Source organism: Passer domesticus, chromosome W (genome assembly GCF_036417665.1).
Source record: "Passer domesticus isolate bPasDom1 chromosome W, bPasDom1.hap1, whole genome shotgun sequence".
Classification (NCBI taxonomy): Eukaryota; Metazoa; Chordata; class Aves; order Passeriformes; family Passeridae; genus Passer; species Passer domesticus.
The window spans coordinates 27,000,939-27,028,437 of record NC_087511.1 but is presented as its reverse complement, the minus strand read 5'-3'; the positions used below and the strand labels follow the sequence as shown (position 1 = coordinate 27,028,437).

Below are 27,499 nucleotides of genomic sequence, written 5' to 3'. Positions count from 1 at the left end.
CCGCAGTTTTCTAACTGCTAGGAGTTCATGGCTTACCACTCGCCTGCCCCTTAAATTCGCATTAGCATTCGAATGGAAGGTATTCTTGGACAACATTGCTGTGCTTGCTTCTAGTTCTGCCCCAGCCCACCATAGATAACCTTGCTCTTCCCTTTAGTTTCTGAGATGCCGAGAACTCGGAAATTTAGAACACAAGTCCTGGGACGTATACTATGCTGGCACAGTTTCTCCTTGCTAGACAGAGTGGAAAAGCATTGTGCTGAGAGCCAGAAGACAAGAAATGCAGAATACGGAGATACGGAGCGGTCCGAAATTAAGTGCCGCTGCCAGGCGTCTTTCGGCAGAAAGAGAGCTCCGGAGCCCACAGTGACCGGCACAGAGCTCTCTGCGCGAATAGCCGCTTGATCGCATCCGAGAGACGGAGAGCGCGGTACCTTCTAGGATGCGAAGAGTGAAGCCGCACAACACCCGGACTGTGTCTGCAGCTCTCTCACTGCTAGAAGTTCATGGCTTACAACTTGCCTGCCCCTAAAAGTTGCATTCGCTTTCTAATGCAAGGTATTCTTGGACAACTTTGCTGTGCTTGCTTCTAGTTCTGCCCCAGCCCACCATAGATAACCTTGCTCTTCCCTTTAGTTTCTGAGATGCCGAGAACTCGGGAATTTAGAACACAAGTCCGGGGACGTATACTATGCTGGCACAGTTTCTCCTTGCTAGACAGAGTGGAAAAGCATTTTGCTGAGATGCAGAAGACAAGAAATGCAGAATACGGAGATACGGCGCTGTCTGAAATTAAGTGCCGCTGCCAGGCGTCTTTGGGCAGAAAGAGAGCTCGGGAGCGCACAGTGACCAGCACAGTGCTCTCTGCGCGAATAGCCACTTGATCGCATCCGAGAGACGGAGAGCGCGGTACCTTCTAGGATGCAAAGAGTGAAGCCGCACAACACCCGGACTGTGTCCGCAGTTTTCTAACTGCTAGAAGTTCATGGCTTACCACTCGCCTGCCCCTTAAATTCGCATTAGCATTCGAATGGAAGGTATTCTTGGACAACATTGCTGTGCTTGCTTCTAGTTCTGCCCCAGCCCACCATAGATAACCTTGCTCTTCCCTTTAGTTTCTGAGATGCCGAGAACTCGGAAATTTAGAACACAAGTCCTGGGACGTATACTATGCTGGCACAGTTTCTCCTTGCTAGACAGAGTGGAAAAGCATTGTACTGAGAGCCAGAAGACAAGAAATGCAGAATACGGAGATACGGAGCTGTACAAAATTAAGTGCCGCTGCGAGGCGTCTTTCGGCAGAAAGAGAGCTCCGGAGCGCACAGTGACTGGCACAGTGCTCTCTGCATGAATAGACGCTTGATCGCATCTGAGAGATGGAGAGCGCGGTACCTTCTAGGATGCGAAGAGTGAAGCCGCACAACACCCGGACTGTGTCCACAGCTTTCTAACTGCTTGAAGTTCATGGCATACCACTCACCTGCCCCTTAAATTCGCATTAGCATTCGAATGGAAGGTATTCTTGGACAACGTTGCTGTGCTTGCTTCTAGTTCTGCCCCAGCCCACCATAGATAACCTTTCTCTTCCCTTTAGTTTCTGAGATGCCGAGAACTCGGGAATTTAGAACACAAGTCCGGGGGCGTATACTGTGCTGGCAGAGTTTCTCCTTGCTAGACAGAGTGGAAAAGCATTTTGCTGAGATGCAGAAGACAAGAAATGCGGAATACGGAGATACGGAGCTGTCCGAAATTAAGTGCCGCTGCCAGGCGTCTTTCGGCAGAAAGAGAGCTCCGGAGCGCACAGTGACCGGCACAGAGCTCTATGCGCGAATAGCCACTTGATCGCATCCGAGAGGCGGAGAGCGCGGTACCTTCTAGGATGCAAAGAGTGAAGCCGCACAACACCCGGACTGCGTCCACAGCTTTCTAACTGCTTGAAGTTCATGTCTTACCACTCACCTGCCCCTTAAATTCGCATTAGCATTCGAATGGAAGGTATTCTTGGACAACTTTGCTGTGCTTGCTTCTAGTTCTGCCCCAGCCCACCATAGATAACCTTGCTCTTCCCTTTAGTTTCTGAGATGCCGAGAACTCGGGAATTTAGAACACAAGTCCGGGGACGTATACTATGCTGGCACAGTTTCTCCTTGCTAGACAGAGTGGAAAAGCATTTTGCTGAGATGCAGAAGACAAGAAATGCAGAATACGGAGATACGGAGCTGTCCGAAATTAAGTGCCGCTGCCAGGCGTCTTTCGGCAGAAAGAGAGCTCCGGAGCGCACAGTGACTGGCACGGTGCTCTCTGCGCGAATAGCCGCTTGATCGCATCCGAGAGACGGAGAGCGCGGTACCTTCTAGGATGCGAAGAGTGAAGCCGCACAACACCCGGACTGTGTCCGCAGCTTTCTAACTGCTAGAAGTTCATGGCTTACCACTCGCCTTCCCCTTAAATTGGCATTAGCATTCGAATGGAAGGTATTCTTGGACAACTTTGCTGTGCTTGCGTCTAGTTCTGCCCCAGCGCACCATAGATAACCTTTCTCTTCCCTTTAGTTTTTGAGATGCCGAGAACTCGGGAATTTAGAACACAAGTCCGGGGACGTATACTGTGCTGGCACAGTTTCTCCTTGCTAGACAGAGTGGAAAAGCATTTTGCTGAGATGCAGAAGACAAGAAATGCAGAATACGGAGATACGGCACTGTCTGAAATTAAGTGCCGCTGCCAGGCGTGTTTCGGCAGAAAGAGAGCTCCGGAGCGCACAGTGACCGGCACAGTGCTCTCTGCGCGAATAGCCGCTTGATCGCATCCGAGAGACGGAGAGCGCGGTACCTTCTAGGATGCGATGAGTGAAGCCGTACAACACCCGTACTGTATCCCCAGCTTTGTAACTGCTAGAAGTTCATGGCTTACCACTCACCTGCCCCTTAAATTCGCATTAGCATTCGAATGGAAGGTATTCTTGGACAACTTTGCTGTGCTTGCTTCTAGTTCTGCCCCAGGCCACCATAGATAACCTTGCTCTTCCCTTTAGTTTCTGAGATGCCGAGAACTCGGGAATTTAGAACACAAGTCCGGGGACGTATACTATGCTGGCACAGTTTCTCCTTGCTAGACAGAGTGGAAAAGCATTTTGCTGAGATGCAGAAGACAAGAAATGCAGAATACGGAGATACGGAGCTGTCCGAAATTAAGTGCCGCTGCCAGGCGTCTTTCGGCAGAAAGAGAGCTCCGGAGCGCACAGTGACTGGCACAGTGCTCTCTGCGCGAATAGCCGCTTGATCGCATCCGAGAGACGGAGAGCGCGGTACCTTCTAGGATGCGAAGAGTGAAGCCGCACAACACCCAGACTGTGTCCGCAGCTTTCTAACTGCTAGAAGTTCATGGCTTAACACTCGCCTTCCCCTTAAATTGGCATTAGCATTCGAATGGAAGGTATTCTTGGACAACTTTGCTGTGCTTGCGTCTAGTTCTGCCCCTGCGCACCATAGATAACTTTTCTCTTCCCTTTAGTTTTTGAGATGCCGAGAACTCGGGAATTTAGAACACAAGTCCGGGGACGTATACTATGCTGGCACAGTTTCTCCTTGCTAGACAGAGTGGAAAAGCATTTTGCTGAGATGCAGAAGACAAGAAATGCAGAATACGGAGATACGGCGCTGTCTGAAATTAAGTGCCGCTGCCAGGCGTCTTTCGGCAGAAAGAGAGCTCCGGAGCGCACAGTGACTGGCACAGTGCTCTCTGCGCGAATAGCCGCTTGATCGCATCCGAGAGACGGAGAGCGCGGTACCTTCTAGGATGCGAAGAGTGAAGCCGCACAACACCCGGACTGTGTCCCCAGCTTTGTAACTGCTAGCAGTTCATGGCTTACCACTCACCTGCCCCTTAAATTCGCATTAGCATTCGAATGGAAGGTATTCTTGGACAACTTTGCTGTGCTTACTTCTAGTTCTGCCCCAGCCCACCATAGATAACCTTGCTCTTCCCTTTAGTTTCTGAGATGCCGAGAACTCGGGAATTTAGAACACAAGTCCTGGGACGTATACTATGCTGGCACAGTTTCTCCTTGCTAGACAGAGTGGAAAAGCATTTTGCTGAGATGCAGAAGACAAGAAATGCAGAATACGGAGATACGGAGCTGTACGAAATTAAGTGCCACTGCGAGGCGTCTTTCGGCAGAAAGAGAGCTCCAGAGCGCACAGTGACCGGCACAGAGCTCTCTGCGCGAATAGCCGCTTGATCGCATCCGAGAGACGGAGAGCGCGGTACCTTCTAGGATGCGAAGAGTGAAGCCGCACAACACCCGGACTGTGTCTGCAGCTTTCTCGCTGCAAGAAGTTCATGGCTTACCACTCGCCTGCCCCTAAAATTTGCATTCGCTTTCTAATGCAAGGTATTCTTGGACAACTTTGCTGTGCTTGCTTCTAGTTCTGCCCCAGCGCACCATAGATAACTTTTCTCTTCCCTTTAGTTTTTGAGATGCCGAGAACTCGGGAATTTAGAACACAAGTCCGGGGGCGTATACTGTGTTGGCACAGTTTCTCCTTGCTAGACAGAGTGGAAAAGCATTTTGCTGAGATGCAGAAGGCAAGAAATGAAGAATACGGAGATACGGAGCTGTCCGAAGTTAAGTGCCGCTGCCAGGCGTCTTTCGGCAGAAAGAGAGCTCCGGAGCGCACAGTGACCGGCACAGCGCTCTCTGCGCGAATAGCCGCTTGATCGCATCCGAGAGACGGAGAGCACGGTACCTTCTAGGATGCGAAGAGTGAAGCCGCACAACACCCGGACTGTGTCCGCAGCTTTCTAACTGCTAGAAGTTCATGGCTTAACACTCGCCTGCCCCTGAAATTGGCATTAGCATTCGAATGGAAGGTATTCTTGGACAACTTTGCTGTGCTAGCTTCTAGTTCAGCCCCTGCGCACCATAGATAACTTTTCTCTTCCCTTGAGTTTTTGAGATGCCGAGAATTCGGGAATTTAGAACACAAGTCCGGGGACGTATACAGTGCTGGCGGAGTCTCTCCTTGCTAGACAGAGTGGAAAAGCATTTTGCTGAGATGCAGAAGACAAGAAATGAAGAATACGGAGATACGGCGCTGTCCGAAATTAAGTGCCGCTGCCAGGCGTCTTTCGGCAGAAAGAGAGCTCCGGAGCGCACAGTGACCGGCACAGAGCTCTCTGCGCGAATAGCCGCTTGATCGCATCCGAGAGACGGAGAGCGCGGTACCTTCTAGGATGCGAAGAGTGAAGCCGCACAACACCCGGACTGTGTCCGCAGCTTTCTAACTGCTAGAAGTTCATGGCTTACCACTCACCTGCCCCTTAAATTCGCATTAGCATTCGAATGGAAGGTATTCTTGGACAACTTTGCTGTGCTTGCTTCTAGTTCTGCCCCAGCCCACCATAGATAACCTTGCTCTTCCCTTTAGTTTCTGAGATGCCGAGAACTCGGGAATTTAGAACACAAGTCCGGGGACGTATACTATGCTAGCACAGTTTCCCCTTGCGAGACAGAGTGGAAAAGCATTTTGCTGAGATGCAGAAGACAAGAAATGCAGAATACGGAGATACGGAGCTGTCCGAAATTAAGTGCCGCTGCCAGGCGTCTTTCGGCAGAAAGAGAGCTCCGGAGCGCACAGTGACCGGCACAGCGCTCTCTGCGCGAATAGCCGCTTGATCGCATCCGAGAGACGGAGAGCGCGGTACCTTCTAGGATGCGAAGAGTGAAGCCGCACAACACCCGGACTGTGTCAGCAGCTTTCTAACTGCTAGAAGTTCATGGCTTACCACTCACCTGCCCCTTAAATTCGCATTAGCATTCGAATGGAAGGTATTCTTGGACAACTTTGCTGTGCTTGCTTCTAGTTCTGCCCCAGCCCACCATAGATAACCTTGCTCTTCCCTTTAGTTTCTGAGATGCCGAGAACTCGGAAATTTAGAACACAAGTCCTGGGACGTATACTATGCTGGCACAGTTTCTCCTTGCTAGACAGAGTGGAAAAGCATTTTGCTGAGATGCAGAAGACAAGAAATGCAGAATACGGAGATACGGAGCTGTCCGAAATTAAGTGCCGCTGCCAGGCGTCTTTCGGCAGAAAGAGAGCTCCGGAGCGCACAGTGACTGGCACAGTGCACTCTGCATGAATAGACGCTTGATCGCATCTGAGAGATGGAGAGCGCGGTACCTTCTAGGATGCGAAGAGTGAAGCCGCACAACACCCGGACTGTGTCCACAGCTTTCTAACTGCTTGAAGTTCATGGCTTACCACTCACCTGCCCCTTAAATTCGCATTAGCATTCGAATGGAAGGTATTCTTGGACAACTTTGCTGTGCTTGCTTCTAGTTCTGCCCCAGCCCACCATAGATAACCTTTCTCTTCCCTTTAGTTTCTGAGATGCCGAGAACTCGGGAATTTAGAACACAAGTCCGGGGGCGTATACTGTGCTGGCAGAGTTTCTCCTTGCTAGACAGAGTGGAAAAGCATTTTGCTGAGATGCAGAAGACAAGAAATGCGGAATACGGAGATTCGGAGCTGTCCGAAATTAAGTGCCGCTGCCAGGCGTCTTTCGGCAGAAAGAGAGCTCCGGAGCGCACAGTGACCGGCACAGTGCTCTATGCGCGAATAGCCACTTGATCGCATCCGAGAGGCGGAGAGCGCGGTACCTTCTAGGATGCAAAGAGTGAAGCCGCACAACACCCGGACTGCGTCCACAGCTTTCTAACTGCTTGAAGTTCATGTCTTACCACTCAACTGCCCCTTAAATTCGCATTAGCATTCGAATGCAAGGTATTCTTGGACAACTTTGCTGTGCTTGCTTCTAGTTCTGCCCCAGCCCACCATAGATAACCTTGCTCTTCCCTTTAGTTTCTGAGATGCCGAGAACTCGGGAATTTAGAACACAAGTCCGGGGACGTATACTATGCTGGCACAGTTTCTCCTTGCTAGACAGAGTGGAAAAGCATTTTGCTGAGATGCAGAAGACAAGAAATGCAGAATACGGAGATACGGAGCTGTCCGAAATTAAGTGCCGCTGCCAGGCGTCTTTCGGCAGAAAGAGAGCTCCGGAGCGCACAGTGACTGGCACGGTGCTCTCTGCGCGAATAGCCGCTTGATCGCATCCGAGAGACGGAGAGCGCGGTACCTTCTAGGATGCGAAGAGTGAAGCCGCACAACACCCGGACTGTGTCCGCAGCTTTCTAACTGCTAGAAGTTCATGGCTTACCACTCGCCTTCCCCTTAAATTGGCATTAGCATTCGAATGGAAGGTATTCTTGGACAACTTTGCTGTGCTTGCGTCTAGTTCTGCCCCAGCGCACCATAGATAACCTTTCTCTTCCCTTTAGTTTTTGAGATGCCGAGAACTCGGGAATTTAGAACACAAGTCCGGGGACGTATACTGTGCTGGCACAGTTTCTCCTTGCTAGACAGAGTGGAAAAGCATTTTGGTGAGATGCAGAAGACAAGAAATGCAGAATACGGAGATACGGCGCTGTCTGAAATTAAGTGCCGCTGCCAGGCGTGTTTCGGCAGAAAGAGAGCTCCGGAGCGCACAGTGACCGGCACAGTGCTCTCTGCGCGAATAGCCGCTTGATCGCATCCGAGAGACGGAGAGCGCGGTACCTTCTAGGATGCGATGAGTGAAGCCGTACAACACCCGTACTGTATCCCCAGCTTTGTAACTGCTAGAAGTTCATGGCTTACATCTCACCTGCCCCTTAAATTCGCATTAGCATTCGAATGGAAGGTATTCTTGGACAACTTTGCTGTGCTTGCTTCTAGTTCTGCCCCAGGCCACCATAGATAACCTTGCTCTTCCCTTTAGTTTCTGAGATGCCGAGAACTCGGGAATTTAGAACACAAGTCCGGGGACGTATACTATGCTGGCACAGTTTCTCCTTGCTAGACAGAGTGGAAAAGCATTTTGCTGAGATGCAGAAGACAAGAAATGCAGAATACGGAGATACGGAGCTGTCCGAAATTAAGTGCCGCTGCCAGGCGTCTTTCGGCAGAAAGAGAGCTCCGGAGCGCACAATGACTGGCACAGTGCTCTCTGCGCGAATAGCCGCTTGATCGCATCCGAGAGACGGAGAGCGCGGTACCTTCTAGGATGCGAAGAGTGAAGCCGCACAACACCCAGACTGTGTCCGCAGCTTTCTAACTGCTAGAAGTTCATGGCTTAACACTCGCCTTCCCCTTAAATTGGCATTAGCATTCGAATGGAAGGTATTCTTGGACAACTTTGCTGTGCTTGCGTCTAGTTCTGCCCCTGCGCACCATAGATAACTTTTCTCTTCCCTTTAGTTTTTGAGATGCCGAGAACTCGGGAATTTAGAACACAAGTCCGGGGACGTATACTATGCTGGCACAGTTTCTCCTTGCGAGACAGAGTGGAAAAGCATTTTGCTGAGATGCAGAAGACAAGAAATGCAGAATACGGAGATACGGCGCTGTCCGAAATTAAGTGCCGCTGCCAGGCGTCTTCCGGCAGAAAGAGAGCTCCGGAGCGCACAGTGACCGGCACAGTGCTCTCTGCGCGAATAGCCGCTTGATCGCATCCGAGAGACGGAGAGCGCGGTACCTTCTAGGATGCGATGAGTGAAGCCGTACAACACCCGTACTGTATCCCCAGCTTTGTAACTGCTAGAAGTTCATGGCTTACCACTCACCTGCCCCTTAAATTCGCATTAGCATTCGAATGGAAGGTATTCTTGGACAACTTTGCTGTGCTTGCTTCTAGTTCTGCCCCAGGCCACCATAGATAACCTTGCTCTTCCCTTTAGTTTCTGAGATGCCGAGAACTCGGGAATTTAGAACACAAGTCCGGGGACGTATACTATGCTGGCACAGTTTCTCCTTGCTAGACAGAGTGGAAAAGCATTTTGCTGAGATGCAGAAGACAAGAAATGCAGAATACGGAGATACGGAGCTGTCCGAAATTAAGTGCCGCTGCCAGGCGTCTTTCGGCAGAAAGAGAGCTCCGGAGCGCACAGTGACTGGCACAGTGCTCTCTGCGCGAATAGCCGCTTGATCGCATCCGAGAGACGGAGAGCGCGGTACCTTCTAGGATGCGAAGAGTGAAGCCGCACAACACCCAGACTGTGTCCGCAGCTTTCTAACTGCTAGAAGTTCATGGCTTAACACTCGCCTTCCCCTTAAATTGGCATTAGCATTCGAATGGAAGGTATTCTTGGACAACTTTGCTGTGCTTGCGTCTAGTTCTGCCCCAGCGCACCATAGATAACCTTTCTCTTCCCTTTAGTTTTTGAGATGCCGAGAACTCGGGAATTTAGAACACAAGTCCGGGGACGTATACTGTGCTGGCACAGTTTCTCCTTGCTAGACAGAGTGGAAAAGCATTTTGGTGAGATGCAGAAGACAAGAAATGCAGAATACGGAGATACGGCGCTGTCTGAAATTAAGTGCCGCTGCCAGGCGTGTTTCGGCAGAAAGAGAGCTCCGGAGCGCACAGTGACCGGCACAGTGCTCTCTGCGCGAATAGCCGCTTGATCGCATCCGAGAGACGGAGAGCGCGGTACCTTCTAGGATGCGATGAGTGAAGCCGTACAACACCCGTACTGTATCCCCAGCTTTGTAACTGCTAGAAGTTCATGGCTTACATCTCACCTGCCCCTTAAATTCGCATTAGCATTCGAATGGAAGGTATTCTTGGACAACTTTGCTGTGCTTGCTTCTAGTTCTGCCCCAGGCCACCATAGATAACCTTGCTCTTCCCTTTAGTTTCTGAGATGCCGAGAACTCGGGAATTTAGAACACAAGTCCGGGGACGTATACTATGCTGGCACAGTTTCTCCTTGCTAGACAGAGTGGAAAAGCATTTTGCTGAGATGCAGAAGACAAGAAATGCAGAATACGGAGATACGGAGCTGTCCGAAATTAAGTGCCGCTGCCAGGCGTCTTTCGGCAGAAAGAGAGCTCCGGAGCGCACAATGACTGGCACAGTGCTCTCTGCGCGAATAGCCGCTTGATCGCATCCGAGAGACGGAGAGCGCGGTACCTTCTAGGATGCGAAGAGTGAAGCCGCACAACACCCAGACTGTGTCCGCAGCTTTCTAACTGCTAGAAGTTCATGGCTTAACACTCGCCTTCCCCTTAAATTGGCATTAGCATTCGAATGGAAGGTATTCTTGGACAACTTTGCTGTGCTTGCGTCTAGTTCTGCCCCTGCGCACCATAGATAACTTTTCTCTTCCCTTTAGTTTTTGAGATGCCGAGAACTCGGGAATTTAGAACACAAGTCCGGGGACGTATACTATGCTGGCACAGTTTCTCCTTGCGAGACAGAGTGGAAAAGCATTTTGCTGAGATGCAGAAGACAAGAAATGCAGAATACGGAGATACGGCGCTGTCCGAAATTAAGTGCCGCTGCCAGGCGTCTTCCGGCAGAAAGAGAGCTCCGGAGCGCACAGTGACCGGCACAGTGCTCTCTGCGCGAATAGCCGCTTGATCGCATCCGAGAGACGGAGAGCGCGGTACCTTCTAGGATGCGATGAGTGAAGCCGTACAACACCCGTACTGTATCCCCAGCTTTGTAACTGCTAGAAGTTCATGGCTTACCACTCACCTGCCCCTTAAATTCGCATTAGCATTCGAATGGAAGGTATTCTTGGACAACTTTGCTGTGCTTGCTTCTAGTTCTGCCCCAGGCCACCATAGATAACCTTGCTCTTCCCTTTAGTTTCTGAGATGCCGAGAACTCGGGAATTTAGAACACAAGTCCGGGGACGTATACTATGCTGGCACAGTTTCTCCTTGCTAGACAGAGTGGAAAAGCATTTTGCTGAGATGCAGAAGACAAGAAATGCAGAATACGGAGATACGGAGCTGTCCGAAATTAAGTGCCGCTGCCAGGCGTCTTTCGGCAGAAAGAGAGCTCCGGAGCGCACAGTGACTGGCACAGTGCTCTCTGCGCGAATAGCCGCTTGATCGCATCCGAGAGACGGAGAGCGCGGTACCTTCTAGGATGCGAAGAGTGAAGCCGCACAACACCCAGACTGTGTCCGCAGCTTTCTAACTGCTAGAAGTTCATGGCTTAACACTCGCCTTCCCCTTAAATTGGCATTAGCATTCGAATGGAAGGTATTCTTGGACAACTTTGCTGTGCTTGCGTCTAGTTCTGCCCCTGCGCACCATAGATAACTTTTCTCTTCCCTTTAGTTTTTGAGATGCCGAGAACTCGGGAATTTAGAACACAAGTCCGGGGACGTATACTATGCTGGCACAGTTTCTCCTTGCTAGACAGAGTGGAAAAGCATTTTGCTGAGATGCAGAAGACAAGAAATGCAGAATACGGAGATACGGCGCTGTCCGAAATTAAGTGCCGCTGCCAGGCGTCTTACGGCAGAAAGAGAGCTCCGGAGCGCACAGTGACTGGCACAGTGCTCTCTGCGCGAATAGCCGCTTGATCGCATCCGAGAGATGGAGAGCGCGGTACCTTCTAGGATGCGAAGAGTGAAGCCGCACAACACCCGGACTGTGTCCGCAGCTTTCTAACTGCTAGAAGTTCATGGCTTAACACTCGCCTTCCCCTTAAATTGGCATTAGCATTCGAATGGAAGGTATTCTTGGACAACTTTGCTGTGCTTGCGTCTAGTTCTGCCCCTGCGCACCATAGATAACTTTTCTCTTCCCTTTAGTTTTTGAGATGCCGAGAACTCGGGAATTTAGAACACAAGTCCGGGGACGTATACTATGCTGGCACAGTTTCTCCTTGCTAGACAGAGTGGAAAAGCATTTTGCTGAGATGCAGAAGACAAGAAATGCAGAATACGGAGATACGGCGCTGTCCGAAATTAAGTGCCGCTGCCAGGCGTCTTCCGGCAGAAAGAGAGCTCCGGAGCGCACAGTGACCGGCACAGTGCTCTCTGCGCGAATAGCCGCTTGATCGCATCCGAGAGACGGAGAGCGCGGTACCTTCTAGGATGCGATGAGTGAAGCCGTACAACACCCGTACTGTATCCCCAGCTTTGTAACTGCTAGAAGTTCATGGCTTACCACTCACCTGCCCCTTAAATTCGCATTAGCATTCGAATGGAAGGTATTCTTGGACAACTTTGCTGTGCTTGCTTCTAGTTCTGCCCCAGGCCACCATAGATAACCTTGCTCTTCCCTTTAGTTTCTGAGATGCCGAGAACTCGGGAATTTAGAACACAAGTCCGGGGACGTATACTATGCTGGCACAGTTTCTCCTTGCTAGACAGAGTGGAAAAGCATTTTGCTGAGATGCAGAAGACAAGAAATGCAGAATACGGAGATACGGAGCTGTCCGAAATTAAGTGCCGCTGCCAGGCGTCTTTCGGCAGAAAGAGAGCTCCGGAGCGCACAGTGACTGGCACAGTGCTCTCTGCGCGAATAGCCGCTTGATCGCATCCGAGAGACGGAGAGCGCGGTACCTTCTAGGATGCGAAGAGTGAAGCCGCACAACACCCAGACTGTGTCCGCAGCTTTCTAACTGCTAGAAGTTCATGGCTTAACACTCGCCTTCCCCTTAAATTGGCATTAGCATTCGAATGGAAGGTATTCTTGGACAACTTTGCTGTGCTTGCGTCTAGTTCTGCCCCTGCGCACCATAGATAACTTTTCTCTTCCCTTTAGTTTTTGAGATGCCGAGAACTCGGGAATTTAGAACACAAGTCCGGGGACGTATACTATGCTGGCACAGTTTCTCCTTGCTAGACAGAGTGGAAAAGCATTTTGCTGAGATGCAGAAGACAAGAAATGCAGAATACGGAGATACGGCGCTGTCCGAAATTAAGTGCCGCTGCCAGGCGTCTTCCGGCAGAAAGAGAGCTCCGGAGCGCACAGTGACCGGCACAGCGCTCTCTGCGCGAATAGCCGCTTGATCGCATCCGAGAGACGGAGAGCGCGGTACCTTCTAGGATGCGAAGAGTGAAGCCGCACAACCCGGACTGTGTCCGCAGCTTTCTAACTGCTAGAAGTTCATGGCTTAACACTCGCCTGCCCCTGAAATTGGCATTAGCATTCGAATGGAAGGTATTCTTGGACAACTTTGCTGTGCTAGCTTCTAGTTCAGCCCCTGCGCACCATAGATAACTTTTCTCTTCCCTTGAGTTTTTGAGATGCCGAGAATTCGGGAATTTAGAACACAAGTCCGGGGACGTATACAGTGCTGGCGGAGTCTCTCCTTGCTAGACAGAGTGGAAAAGCATTTTGCTGAGATGCAGAAGACAAGAAATGAAGAATACGGAGATACGGCGCTGTCCGAAATTAAGTGCCGCTGCCAGGCGTCTTTCGGCAGAAAGAGAGCTCCGGAGCGCACAGTGACCGGCACAGCGCTCTCTGCGCGAATAGCCGCTTGATCGCATCCGAGAGACGGAGAGCGCGGTACCTTCTAGGATGCAAAGAGTGAAGCCGCACAACACCCGGACTGCGTCCACAGCTTTCTAACTGCTTGAAGTTCATGTCTTACCACTCACCTGCCCCTTAAATTCGCATTAGCATTCGAATGGAAGGTATTCTTGGACAACTTTGCTGTGCTTGCTTCTAGTTCTGCCCCAGCCCACCATAGATAACCTTGCTCTTCCCTTTAGTTTCTGAGATGCCGAGAACTCGGGAATTTAGAACACAAGTCCGGGGACGTATACTATGCTGGCAGAGTTTCTCCTTGCTAGACAGAGTGGAAAAGCATTTTGCTGAGATGCAGAAGACAAGAAATGCAGAATACGGAGATACGGAGCTGTCCGAAATTAAGTGCCGCTGCCAGGCGTCTTTGGGCAGAAAGAGAGCTCCGGAGCGCACAGTGACTGGCACGGTGCTCTCTGCGCGAATAGCCGCTTGATCGCATCCGAGAGACGGAGAGCGCGGTACCTTCTAGGATGCGAAGAGTGAAGCCGCACAACACCCGGACTGTGTCCGCAGCTTTCTAACTGCTAGAAGTTCATGGCTTACCACTCGCCTTCCCCTTAAATTGGCATTAGCATTCGAATGGAAGGTATTCTTGGACAACTTTGCTGTGCTTGCTTCTAGTTCTGCCCCAGCGCACCATAGATAACCTTTCTCTTCCCTTTAGTTTTTGAGATGCCGAGAACTCGGGAATTTAGAACACAAGTCCGGGGACGTATACTGTGCTGGCAGAGTTTCTCCTTGCTAGACAGAGTGGAAAAGCATTTTGGTGAGATGCAGAAGACAAGAAATGCAGAATACGGAGATACGGCGCTGTCTGAAATTAAGTGCCGCTGCCAGGCGTGTTTCGGCAGAAAGAGAGCTCCTAAGCGCACAGTGACCGGCACAGTGCTCTCTGCGCGAATAGCCGCTTGATCGCATCCGAGAGACGGAGAGCGCGGTACCTTCTAGGATGCGATGAGTGAAGCCGTACAACACCCGTACTGTATCCCCAGCTTTCTAACTGCTAGAAGTTCATGGCTTACCACTCACCTGCCCCTTAAATTCGCATTAGCATTCGAATGGAAGGTATTCTTGGACAACTTTGCTGTGCTTGCTTCTAGTTCTGCCCCAGCCCACCATAGATAACCTTGCTCTTCCCTTTAGTTTCAGAGATGCCGAGAACTCGGGAATTTAGAACACAAGTCCGGGGACGTATACTATGCTGGCACAGTTTCTCCTTGCTAGACAGAGTGGAAAAGCATTTTGCTGAGATGCAGAAGACAAGAAATGCAGAATACGGAGATACGGAGCTGTCCGAAATTAAGTGCCGCTGCCAGGCGTCTTTCGGCAGAAAGAGAGCTCCGGAGCGCACAGTGACTGGCACAGTGCTCTCTGCGCGAATAGCTGCTTGATCGCATCCGAGAGACGGAGAGCGCGGTACCTTCTAGGATGCGAAGGGTGAAGCCGCACAACACCCAGACTGTGTCCGCAGCTTTCTAACTGCTAGAAGTTCATGGCTTAACACTCGCCTTCCCCTTAAATTGGCATTAGCATTCGAATGGAAGGTATTCTTGGACAACTTTGCTGTGCTTGCGTCTAGTTCTGCCCCTGCGCACCATAGATAACCTTGCTCTTCCCTTTAGTTTTTGAGATGCCAAGAACTCGGGAATTTAGAACAAAAGTCCGGGGACGTATACAGTGCTGGCAGAGTTTCTCCTTGCTAGACAGAGTGGAAAAGCATTTTGCTGAGATGCAGAAGGCAAGAAATGAAGAATACGGAGATACGGAGCTGTCCGAAGTTAAGTGCCGCTGCCAGGCGTCTTTCGGCAGAAAGAGAGCTCCGGAGCGCACAGTGACTGGCACAGCGCTCTCTGCGCGAATAGCCGCTTGATCGCATCCGAGAGACGGAGAGCGCGGTACCTTCTAGGATGCGAAGAGTGAAGCCGCACAACACCCTGACTGTGTCTGCAGCTTTCTCACTGCAAGAAGTTCATGGCTTACCACTCGCCTGCCCCTTAAATTCGCATTAGCATTCGAATGCAAGGTATTCTTGGACAACTTTGCTGTGCTTGCTTCTAGCTCTGCCCCAGCCCACCATAGATAACTTTTCTCTTCCCTTTAGTTTTTGAGATGCCGAGAACTCTGGAATTTAGAACACAAGTCCGGGGACGTATACTATGCTGGCACAGTTTCTCCTTGCTAGACAGAGTGGAAAAGCATTTTGCTGAGATGCAGAAGACAAGAAATGCAGAATACGGAGATACGGCGCTGTCCGAAATTAAGTGCCGCTGCCAGGCGTCTTCCGGCAGAAAGAGAGCTCCGGAGCGCACAGTGACCGGCACAGTGCTCTCTGCGCGAATAGCCGCTTGATCGCATCCGAGAGACGGAGAGCGCGGTACCTTCTAGGATGCGATGAGTGAAGCCGTACAACACCCGTACTGTATCCCCAGCTTTGTAACTGCTAGAAGTTCATGGCTTACCACTCACCTGCCCCTTAAATTCGCATTAGCATTCGAATGGAAGGTATTCTTGGACAACTTTGCTGTGCTTGCTTCTAGTTCTGCCCCAGCCCACCATAGATAACCTTGCTCTTCCCTTTAGTTTCTGAGATGCCGAGAACTCGGAAATTTAGAACACAAGTCCTGGGACGTATACTATGCTGGCACAGTTTCTCCTTGCTAGACAGAGTGGAAAAGCATTTTGCTGAGATGCAGAAGACAAGAAATGCAGAATACGGAGATACGGAGCTGTCCGAAATTAAGTGCCGCTGCCAGGCGTCTTTCGGCAGAAAGAGAGCTCCGGAGCGCACAGTGACTGGCACAGTGCACTCTGCATGAATAGACGCTTGATCGCATCTGAGAGATGGAGAGCGCGGTACCTTCTAGGATGCGAAGAGTGAAGCCGCACAACACCCGGACTGTGTCCACAGCTTTCTAACTGCTTGAAGTTCATGGCTTACCACTCACCTGCCCCTTAAATTCGCATTAGCATTCGAATGGAAGGTATTCTTGGACAACTTTGCTGTGCTTGCTTCTAGTTCTGCCCCAGCCCACCATAGATAACCTTTCTCTTCCCTTTAGTTTCTGAGATGCCGAGAACTCGGGAATTTAGAACACAAGTCCGGGGGCGTATACTGTGCTGGCAGAGTTTCTCCTTGCTAGACAGAGTGGAAAAGCATTTTGCTGAGATGCAGAAGACAAGAAATGCGGAATACGGAGATTCGGAGCTGTCCGAAATTAAGTGCCGCTGCCAGGCGTCTTTCGGCAGAAAGAGAGCTCCGGAGCGCACAGTGACCGGCACAGTGCTCTATGCGCGAATAGCCACTTGATCGCATCCGAGAGGCGGAGAGCGCGGTACCTTCTAGGATGCAAAGAGTGAAGCCGCACAACACCCGGACTGCGTCCACAGCTTTCTAACTGCTTGAAGTTCATGTCTTACCACTCAACTGCCCCTTAAATTCGCATTAGCATTCGAATGCAAGGTATTCTTGGACAACTTTGCTGTGCTTGCTTCTAGTTCTGCCCCAGCCCACCATAGATAACCTTGCTCTTCCCTTTAGTTTCTGAGATGCCGAGAACTCGGGAATTTAGAACACAAGTCCGGGGACGTATACTATGCTGGCACAGTTTCTCCTTGCTAGACAGAGTGGAAAAGCATTTTGCTGAGATGCAGAAGACAAGAAATGCAGAATACGGAGATACGGAGCTGTCCGAAATTAAGTGCCGCTGCCAGGCGTCTTTCGGCAGAAAGAGAGCTCCGGAGCGCACAGTGACTGGCACGGTGCTCTCTGCGCGAATAGCCGCTTGATCGCATCCGAGAGACGGAGAGCGCGGTACCTTCTAGGATGCGAAGAGTGAAGCCGCACAACACCCGGACTGTGTCCGCAGCTTTCTAACTGCTAGAAGTTCATGGCTTACCACTCGCCTTCCCCTTAAATTGGCATTAGCATTCGAATGGAAGGTATTCTTGGACAACTTTGCTGTGCTTGCGTCTAGTTCTGCCCCAGCGCACCATAGATAACCTTTCTCTTCCCTTTAGTTTTTGAGATGCCGAGAACTCGGGAATTTAGAACACAAGTCCGGGGACGTATACTGTGCTGGCACAGTTTCTCCTTGCTAGACAGAGTGGAAAAGCATTTTGGTGAGATGCAGAAGACAAGAAATGCAGAATACGGAGATACGGCGCTGTCTGAAATTAAGTGCCGCTGCCAGGCGTGTTTCGGCAGAAAGAGAGCTCCGGAGCGCACAGTGACCGGCACAGTGCTCTCTGCGCGAATAGCCGCTTGATCGCATCCGAGAGACGGAGAGCGCGGTACCTTCTAGGATGCGATGAGTGAAGCCGTACAACACCCGTACTGTATCCCCAGCTTTGTAACTGCTAGAAGTTCATGGCTTACATCTCACCTGCCCCTTAAATTCGCATTAGCATTCGAATGGAAGGTATTCTTGGACAACTTTGCTGTGCTTGCTTCTAGTTCTGCCCCAGGCCACCATAGATAACCTTGCTCTTCCCTTTAGTTTCTGAGATGCCGAGAACTCGGGAATTTAGAACACAAGTCCGGGGACGTATACTATGCTGGCACAGTTTCTCCTTGCTAGACAGAGTGGAAAAGCATTTTGCTGAGATGCAGAAGACAAGAAATGCAGAATACGGAGATACGGAGCTGTCCGAAATTAAGTGCCGCTGCCAGGCGTCTTTCGGCAGAAAGAGAGCTCCGGAGCGCACAATGACTGGCACAGTGCTCTCTGCGCGAATAGCCGCTTGATCGCATCCGAGAGACGGAGAGCGCGGTACCTTCTAGGATGCGAAGAGTGAAGCCGCACAACACCCAGACTGTGTCCGCAGCTTTCTAACTGCTAGAAGTTCATGGCTTAACACTCGCCTTCCCCTTAAATTGGCATTAGCATTCGAATGGAAGGTATTCTTGGACAACTTTGCTGTGCTTGCGTCTAGTTCTGCCCCTGCGCACCATAGATAACTTTTCTCTTCCCTTTAGTTTTTGAGATGCCGAGAACTCGGGAATTTAGAACACAAGTCCGGGGACGTATACTATGCTGGCACAGTTTCTCCTTGCGAGACAGAGTGGAAAAGCATTTTGCTGAGATGCAGAAGACAAGAAATGCAGAATACGGAGATACGGCGCTGTCCGAAATTAAGTGCCGCTGCCAGGCGTCTTCCGGCAGAAAGAGAGCTCCGGAGCGCACAGTGACCGGCACAGTGCTCTCTGCGCGAATAGCCGCTTGATCGCATCCGAGAGACGGAGAGCGCGGTACCTTCTAGGATGCGATGAGTGAAGCCGTACAACACCCGTACTGTATCCCCAGCTTTGTAACTGCTAGAAGTTCATGGCTTACCACTCACCTGCCCCTTAAATTCGCATTAGCATTCGAATGGAAGGTATTCTTGGACAACTTTGCTGTGCTTGCTTCTAGTTCTGCCCCAGGCCACCATAGATAACCTTGCTCTTCCCTTTAGTTTCTGAGATGCCGAGAACTCGGGAATTTAGAACACAAGTCCGGGGACGTATACTATGCTGGCACAGTTTCTCCTTGCTAGACAGAGTGGAAAAGCATTTTGCTGAGATGCAGAAGACAAGAAATGCAGAATACGGAGATACGGAGCTGTCCGAAATTAAGTGCCGCTGCCAGGCGTCTTTCGGCAGAAAGAGAGCTCCGGAGCGCACAGTGACTGGCACAGTGCTCTCTGCGCGAATAGCCGCTTGATCGCATCCGAGAGACGGAGAGCGCGGTACCTTCTAGGATGCGAAGAGTGAAGCCGCACAACACCCAGACTGTGTCCGCAGCTTTCTAACTGCTAGAAGTTCATGGCTTAACACTCGCCTTCCCCTTAAATTGGCATTAGCATTCGAATGGAAGGTATTCTTGGACAACTTTGCTGTGCTTGCGTCTAGTTCTGCCCCTGCGCACCATAGATAACTTTTCTCTTCCCTTTAGTTTTTGAGATGCCGAGAACTCGGGAATTTAGAACACAAGTCCGGGGACGTATACTATGCTGGCACAGTTTCTCCTTGCTAGACAGAGTGGAAAAGCATTTTGCTGAGATGCAGAAGACAAGAAATGCAGAATACGGAGATACGGCGCTGTCCGAAATTAAGTGCCGCTGCCAGGCGTCTTACGGCAGAAAGAGAGCTCCGGAGCGCACAGTGACTGGCACAGTGCTCTCTGCGCGAATAGCCGCTTGATCGCATCCGAGAGATGGAGAGCGCGGTACCTTCTAGGATGCGAAGAGTGAAGCCGCACAACACCCGGACTGTGTCCGCAGCTTTCTAACTGCTAGAAGTTCATGGCTTAACACTCGCCTTCCCCTTAAATTGGCATTAGCATTCGAATGGAAGGTATTCTTGGACAACTTTGCTGTGCTTGCGTCTAGTTCTGCCCCTGCGCACCATAGATAACTTTTCTCTTCCCTTTAGTTTTTGAGATGCCGAGAACTCGGGAATTTAGAACACAAGTCCGGGGACGTATACTATGCTGGCACAGTTTCTCCTTGCTAGACAGAGTGGAAAAGCATTTTGCTGAGATGCAGAAGACAAGAAATGCAGAATACGGAGATACGGCGCTGTCCGAAATTAAGTGCCGCTGCCAGGCGTCTTCCGGCAGAAAGAGAGCTCCGGAGCGCACAGTGACCGGCACAGTGCTCTCTGCGCGAATAGCCGCTTGATCGCATCCGAGAGACGGAGAGCGCGGTACCTTCTAGGATGCGATGAGTGAAGCCGTACAACACCCGTACTGTATCCCCAGCTTTGTAACTGCTAGAAGTTCATGGCTTACCACTCACCTGCCCCTTAAATTCGCATTAGCATTCGAATGGAAGGTATTCTTGGACAACTTTGCTGTGCTTGCTTCTAGTTCTGCCCCAGGCCACCATAGATAACCTTGCTCTTCCCTTTAGTTTCTGAGATGCCGAGAACTCGGGAATTTAGAACACAAGTCCGGGGACGTATACTATGCTGGCACAGTTTCTCCTTGCTAGACAGAGTGGAAAAGCATTTTGCTGAGATGCAGAAGACAAGAAATGCAGAATACGGAGATACGGAGCTGTCCGAAATTAAGTGCCGCTGCCAGGCGTCTTTCGGCAGAAAGAGAGCTCCGGAGCGCACAGTGACTGGCACAGTGCTCTCTGCGCGAATAGCCGCTTGATCGCATCCGAGAGACGGAGAGCGCGGTACCTTCTAGGATGCGAAGAGTGAAGCCGCACAACACCCAGACTGTGTCCGCAGCTTTCTAACTGCTAGAAGTTCATGGCTTAACACTCGCCTTCCCCTTAAATTGGCATTAGCATTCGAATGGAAGGTATTCTTGGACAACTTTGCTGTGCTTGCGTCTAGTTCTGCCCCTGCGCACCATAGATAACTTTTCTCTTCCCTTTAGTTTTTGAGATGCCGAGAACTCGGGAATTTAGAACACAAGTCCGGGGACGTATACTATGCTGGCACAGTTTCTCCTTGCTAGACAGAGTGGAAAAGCATTTTGCTGAGATGCAGAAGACAAGAAATGCAGAATACGGAGATACGGCGCTGTCCGAAATTAAGTGCCGCTGCCAGGCGTCTTCCGGCAGAAAGAGAGCTCCGGAGCGCACAGTGACCGGCACAGCGCTCTCTGCGCGAATAGCCGCTTGATCGCATCCGAGAGACGGAGAGCGCGGTACCTTCTAGGATGCGAAGAGTGAAGCCGCACAACCCGGACTGTGTCCGCAGCTTTCTAACTGCTAGAAGTTCATGGCTTAACACTCGCCTGCCCCTGAAATTGGCATTAGCATTCGAATGGAAGGTATTCTTGGACAACTTTGCTGTGCTAGCTTCTAGTTCAGCCCCTGCGCACCATAGATAACTTTTCTCTTCCCTTGAGTTTTTGAGATGCCGAGAATTCGGGAATTTAGAACACAAGTCCGGGGACGTATACAGTGCTGGCGGAGTCTCTCCTTGCTAGACAGAGTGGAAAAGCATTTTGCTGAGATGCAGAAGACAAGAAATGAAGAATACGGAGATACGGCGCTGTCCGAAATTAAGTGCCGCTGCCAGGCGTCTTTCGGCAGAAAGAGAGCTCCGGAGCGCACAGTGACCGGCACAGCGCTCTCTGCGCGAATAGCCGCTTGATCGCATCCGAGAGACGGAGAGCGCGGTACCTTCTAGGATGCAAAGAGTGAAGCCGCACAACACCCGGACTGCGTCCACAGCTTTCTAACTGCTTGAAGTTCATGTCTTACCACTCACCTGCCCCTTAAATTCGCATTAGCATTCGAATGGAAGGTATTCTTGGACAACTTTGCTGTGCTTGCTTCTAGTTCTGCCCCAGCCCACCATAGATAACCTTGCTCTTCCCTTTAGTTTCTGAGATGCCGAGAACTCGGGAATTTAGAACACAAGTCCGGGGACGTATACTATGCTGGCAGAGTTTCTCCTTGCTAGACAGAGTGGAAAAGCATTTTGCTGAGATGCAGAAGACAAGAAATGCAGAATACGGAGATACGGAGCTGTCCGAAATTAAGTGCCGCTGCCAGGCGTCTTTGGGCAGAAAGAGAGCTCCGGAGCGCACAGTGACTGGCACGGTGCTCTCTGCGCGAATAGCCGCTTGATCGCATCCGAGAGACGGAGAGCGCGGTACCTTCTAGGATGCGAAGAGTGAAGCCGCACAACACCCGGACTGTGTCCGCAGCTTTCTAACTGCTAGAAGTTCATGGCTTACCACTCGCCTTCCCCTTAAATTGGCATTAGCATTCGAATGGAAGGTATTCTTGGACAACTTTGCTGTGCTTGCTTCTAGTTCTGCCCCAGCGCACCATAGATAACCTTTCTCTTCCCTTTAGTTTTTGAGATGCCGAGAACTCGGGAATTTAGAACACAAGTCCGGGGACGTATACTGTGCTGGCAGAGTTTCTCCTTGCTAGACAGAGTGGAAAAGCATTTTGGTGAGATGCAGAAGACAAGAAATGCAGAATACGGAGATACGGCGCTGTCTGAAATTAAGTGCCGCTGCCAGGCGTGTTTCGGCAGAAAGAGAGCTCCTAAGCGCACAGTGACCGGCACAGTGCTCTCTGCGCGAATAGCCGCTTGATCGCATCCGAGAGACGGAGAGCGCGGTACCTTCTAGGATGCGATGAGTGAAGCCGTACAACACCCGTACTGTATCCCCAGCTTTCTAACTGCTAGAAGTTCATGGCTTACCACTCACCTGCCCCTTAAATTCGCATTAGCATTCGAATGGAAGGTATTCTTGGACAACTTTGCTGTGCTTGCTTCTAGTTCTGCCCCAGCCCACCATAGATAACCTTGCTCTTCCCTTTAGTTTCAGAGATGCCGAGAACTCGGGAATTTAGAACACAAGTCCGGGGACGTATACTATGCTGGCACAGTTTCTCCTTGCTAGACAGAGTGGAAAAGCATTTTGCTGAGATGCAGAAGACAAGAAATGCAGAATACGGAGATACGGAGCTGTCCGAAATTAAGTGCCGCTGCCAGGCGTCTTTCGGCAGAAAGAGACCTCCGGAGCGCACAGTGACTGGCACAGTGCTCTCTGCGCGAATAGCTGCTTGATCGCATCCGAGAGACGGAGAGCGCGGTACCTTCTAGGATGCGAAGGGTGAAGCCGCACAACACCCAGACTGTGTCCGCAGCTTTCTAACTGCTAGAAGTTCATGGCTTAACACTCGCCTTCCCCTTAAATTGGCATTAGCATTCGAATGGAAGGTATTCTTGGACAACTTTGCTGTGCTTGCGTCTAGTTCTGCCCCTGCGCACCATAGATAACCTTGCTCTTCCCTTTAGTTTTTGAGATGCCAAGAACTCGGGAATTTAGAACAAAAGTCCGGGGACGTATACAGTGCTGGCAGAGTTTCTCCTTGCTAGACAGAGTGGAAAAGCATTTTGCTGAGATGCAGAAGGCAAGAAATGAAGAATACGGAGATACGGAGCTGTCCGAAGTTAAGTGCCGCTGCCAGGCGTCTTTCGGCAGAAAGAGAGCTCCGGAGCGCACAGTGACTGGCACAGCGCTCTCTGCGCGAATAGCCGCTTGATCGCATCCGAGAGACGGAGAGCGCGGTACCTTCTAGGATGCGAAGAGTGAAGCCGCACAACACCCTGACTGTGTCTGCAGCTTTCTCACTGCAAGAAGTTCATGGCTTACCACTCGCCTGCCCCTTAAATTCGCATTAGCATTCGAATGCAAGGTATTCTTGGACAACTTTGCTGTGCTTGCTTCTAGCTCTGCCCCAGCCCACCATAGATAACTTTTCTCTTCCCTTTAGTTTTTGAGATGCCGAGAACTCTGGAATTTAGAACACAAGTCCGGGGACGTATACTATGCTGGCACAGTTTCTCCTTGCTAGACAGAGTGGAAAAGCATTTTGCTGAGATGCAGAAGACAAGAAATGCAGAATACGGAGATACGGCGCTGTCCGAAATTAAGTGCCGCTGCCAGGCGTCTTCCGGCAGAAAGAGAGCTCCGGAGCGCACAGTGACCGGCACAGTGCTCTCTGCGCGAATAGCCGCTTGATCGCATCCGAGAGACGGAGAGCGCGGTACCTTCTAGGATGCGATGAGTGAAGCCGTACAACACCCGTACTGTATCCCCAGCTTTGTAACTGCTAGAAGTTCATGGCTTACCACTCACCTGCCCCTTAAATTCGCATTAGCATTCGAATGGAAGGTATTCTTGGACAACTTTGCTGTGCTTGCTTCTAGTTCTGCCCCAGGCCACCATAGATAACCTTGCTCTTCCCTTTAGTTTCTGAGATGCCGAGAACTCGGGAATTTAGAACACAAGTCCGGGGACGTATACTATGCTGGCACAGTTTCTCCTTGCTAGACAGAGTGGAAAAGCATTTTGCTGAGATGCAGAAGACAAGAAATGCAGAATACGGAGATACGGAGCTGTCCGAAATTAAGTGCCGCTGCCAGGCGTCTTTCGGCAGAAAGAGAGCTCCGGAGCGCACAGTGACTGGCACAGTGCTCTCTGCGCGAATAGCCGCTTGATCGCATCCGAGAGACGGAGAGCGCGGTACCTTCTAGGATGCGAAGAGTGAAGCCGCACAACACCCAGACTGTGTCCGCAGCTTTCTAACTGCTAGAAGTTCATGGCTTAACACTCGCCTTCCCCTTAAATTGGCATTAGCATTCGAATGGAAGGTATTCTTGGACAACTTTGCTGTGCTTGCGTCTAGTTCTGCCCCTGCGCACCATAGATAACTTTTCTCTTCCCTTTAGTTTTTGAGATGCCGAGAACTCGGGAATTTAGAACACAAGTCCGGGGACGTATACTATGCTGGCACAGTTTCTCCTTGCTAGACAGAGTGGAAAAGCATTTTGCTGAGATGCAGAAGACAAGAAATGCAGAATACGGAGATACGGCGCTGTCCGAAATTAAGTGCCGCTGCCAGGCGTCTTCCAGCAGAAAGAGAGCTCCGGAGCGCACAGTGACCGGCACAGCGCTCTCTGCGCGAATAGCCGCTTGATCGCATCCGAGAGACGGAGAGCGCGGTACCTTCTAGGATGCGAAGAGTGAAGCCGCACAACCCGGACTGTGTCCGCAGCTTTCTAACTGCTAGAAGTTCATGGCTTAACACTCGCCTGCCCCTGAAATTGGCATTAGCATTCGAATGGAAGGTATTCTTGGACAACTTTGCTGTGCTAGCTTCTAGTTCAGCCCCTGCGCACCATAGATAACTTTTCTCTTCCCTTGAGTTTTTGAGATGCCGAGAATTCGGGAATTTAGAACACAAGTCCGGGGACGTATACAGTGCTGGCGGAGTCTCTCCTTGCTAGACAGAGTGGAAAAGCATTTTGCTGAGATGCAGAAGACAAGAAATGAAGAATACGGAGATACGGCGCTGTCCGAAATTAAGTGCCGCTGCCAGGCGTCTTTCGGCAGAAAGAGAGCTCCGGAGCGCACAGTGACCGGCACAGCGCTCTCTGCGCGAATAGCCGCTTGATCGCATCCGAGAGACGGAGAGCGCGGTACCTTCTAGGATGCAAAGAGTGAAGCCGCACAACACCCGGACTGCGTCCACAGCTTTCTAACTGCTTGAAGTTCATGTCTTACCACTCACCTGCCCCTTAAATTCGCATTAGCATTCGAATGGAAGGTATTCTTGGACAACTTTGCTGTGCTTGCTTCTAGTTCTGCCCCAGCCCACCATAGATAACCTTGCTCTTCCCTTTAGTTTCTGAGATGCCGAGAACTCGGGAATTTAGAACACAAGTCCGGGGACGTATACTATGCTGGCACAGTTTCTCCTTGCTAGACAGAGTGGAAAAGCATTTTGCTGAGATGCAGAAGACAAGAAATGCAGAATACGGAGATACGGAGCTGTCCGAAATTAAGTGCCGCTGCCAGGCGTCTTTGGGCAGAAAGAGAGCTCCGGAGCGCACAGTGACTGGCACGGTGCTCTCTGCGCGAATAGCCGCTTGATCGCATCCGAGAGACGGAGAGCGCGGTACCTTCTAGGATGCGAAGAGTGAAGCCGCACAACACCCGGACTGTGTCCGCAGCTTTCTAACTGTTAGAAGTTCATGGCTTACCACTCGCCTTCCCCTTAAATTGGCATTAGCATTCGAATGGAAGGTATTCTTGGACAACTTTGCTGTGCTTGCTTCTAGTTCTGCCCCAGCGCACCATAGATAACCTTTCTCTTCCCTTTAGTTTTTGAGATGCCGAGAACTCGGGAATTTAGAACACAAGTCCGGGGACGTATACTGTGCTGGCAGAGTTTCTCCTTGCTAGACAGAGTGGAAAAGCATTTTGGTGAGATGCAGAAGACAAGAAATGCAGAATACGGAGATACGGCGCTGTCTGAAATTAAGTGCCGCTGCCAGGCGTGTTTCGGCAGAAAGAGAGCTCCTAAGCGCACAGTGACCGGCACAGTGCTCTCTGCGCGAATAGCCGCTTGATCGCATCCGAGAGACGGAGAGCGCGGTACCTTCTAGGATGCGATGAGTGAAGCCGTACAACACCCGTACTGTATCCCCAGCTTTCTAACTGCTAGAAGTTCATGGCTTACCACTCACCTGCCCCTTAAATTCGCATTAGCATTCGAATGGAAGGTATTCTTGGACAACTTTGCTGTGCTTGCTTCTAGTTCTGCCCCAGCCCACCATAGATAACCTTGCTCTTCCCTTTAGTTTCTGAGATGCCGAGAACTCGGGAATTTAGAACACAAGTCCGGGGACGTATACTATGCTGGCACAGTTTCTCCTTGCTAGACAGAGTGGAAAAGCATTTTGCTGAGATGCAGAAGACAAGAAATGCAGAATACGGAGATACGGAGCTGTCCGAAATTAAGTGCCGCTGCCAGGCGTCTTTCGGCAGAAAGAGAGCTCCGGAGCGCACAGTGACTGGCACAGTGCTCTCTGCGCGAATAGCTGCTTGATCGCATCCGAGAGACGGAGAGCGCGGTACCTTCTAGGATGCGAAGGGTGAAGCCGCACAACACCCAGACTGTGTCCGCAGCTTTCTAACTGCTAGAAGTTCATGGCTTAACACTCGCCTTCCCCTTAAATTGGCATTAGCATTCGAATGGAAGGTATTCTTGGACAACTTTGCTGTGCTTGCGTCTAGTTCTGCCCCTGCGCACCATAGATAACCTTGCTCTTCCCTTTAGTTTTTGAGATGCCAAGAACTCGGGAATTTAGAACAAAAGTCCGGGGACGTATACAGTGCTGGCAGAGTTTCTCCTTGCTAGACAGAGTGGAAAAGCATTTTGCTGAGATGCAGAAGGCAAGAAATGAAGAATACGGAGATACGGAGCTGTCCGAAGTTAAGTGCCGCTGCCAGGCGTCTTTCGGCAGAAAGAGAGCTCCGGAGCGCACAGTGACTGGCACAGCGCTCTCTGCGCGAATAGCCGCTTGATCGCATCCGAGAGACGGAGAGCGCGGTACCTTCTAGGATGCGAAGAGTGAAGCCGCACAACACCCTGACTGTGTCTGCAGCTTTCTCACTGCAAGAAGTTCATGGCTTACCACTCGCCTGCCCCTTAAATTCGCATTAGCATTCGAATGCAAGGTATTCTTGGACAACTTTGCTGTGCTTGCTTCTAGCTCTGCCCCAGCCCACCATAGATAACTTTTCTCTTCCCTTTAGTTTTTGAGATGCCGAGAACTCTGGAATTTAGAACACAAGTCCGGG

At 50.8% G+C, this 27,499-nt stretch overlaps 1 protein-coding gene across 1 annotated transcript; it reads left to right on the top strand.

Moving 5' to 3' along the window:
* Positions 1–7,632: 7,632 nt before the first annotated feature.
* LOC135289054 (uncharacterized) lies at positions 7,633–26,311 on the top strand. The gene is made up of 13 exons (XM_064402426.1): positions 7,633–7,644; positions 8,541–8,573; positions 9,499–9,531; positions 10,457–10,489; positions 11,894–11,926; positions 14,287–14,319; positions 15,724–15,756; positions 17,640–17,672; positions 18,598–18,630; positions 20,035–20,067; positions 22,428–22,460; positions 23,865–23,897; positions 26,258–26,311. The coding sequence occupies exons 1-13, from the start codon at positions 7,633–7,635 to the stop codon at positions 26,309–26,311; spliced, it is 429 nt and encodes a 142-aa protein (XP_064258496.1).
* The last annotated feature ends 1,188 nt before the right edge of the window (positions 26,312–27,499 follow it).

What these genes read in the sequence shown, in the direction of transcription:
- LOC135289054 (XM_064402426.1), top strand. An exon ending in TCCGAGAGACGGAGAGCGCG is followed by an intron (nt 17,673 to 18,597) that starts GTACCTTCTAGG and finishes CTGCGCGAATAG; the next exon opens with CCGCTTGATCGCATCCGAGA. An exon ending in TCCGAGAGACGGAGAGCGCG is followed by an intron (nt 18,631 to 20,034) that starts GTACCTTCTAGG and finishes CTGCGCGAATAG; the next exon opens with CCGCTTGATCGCATCCGAGA.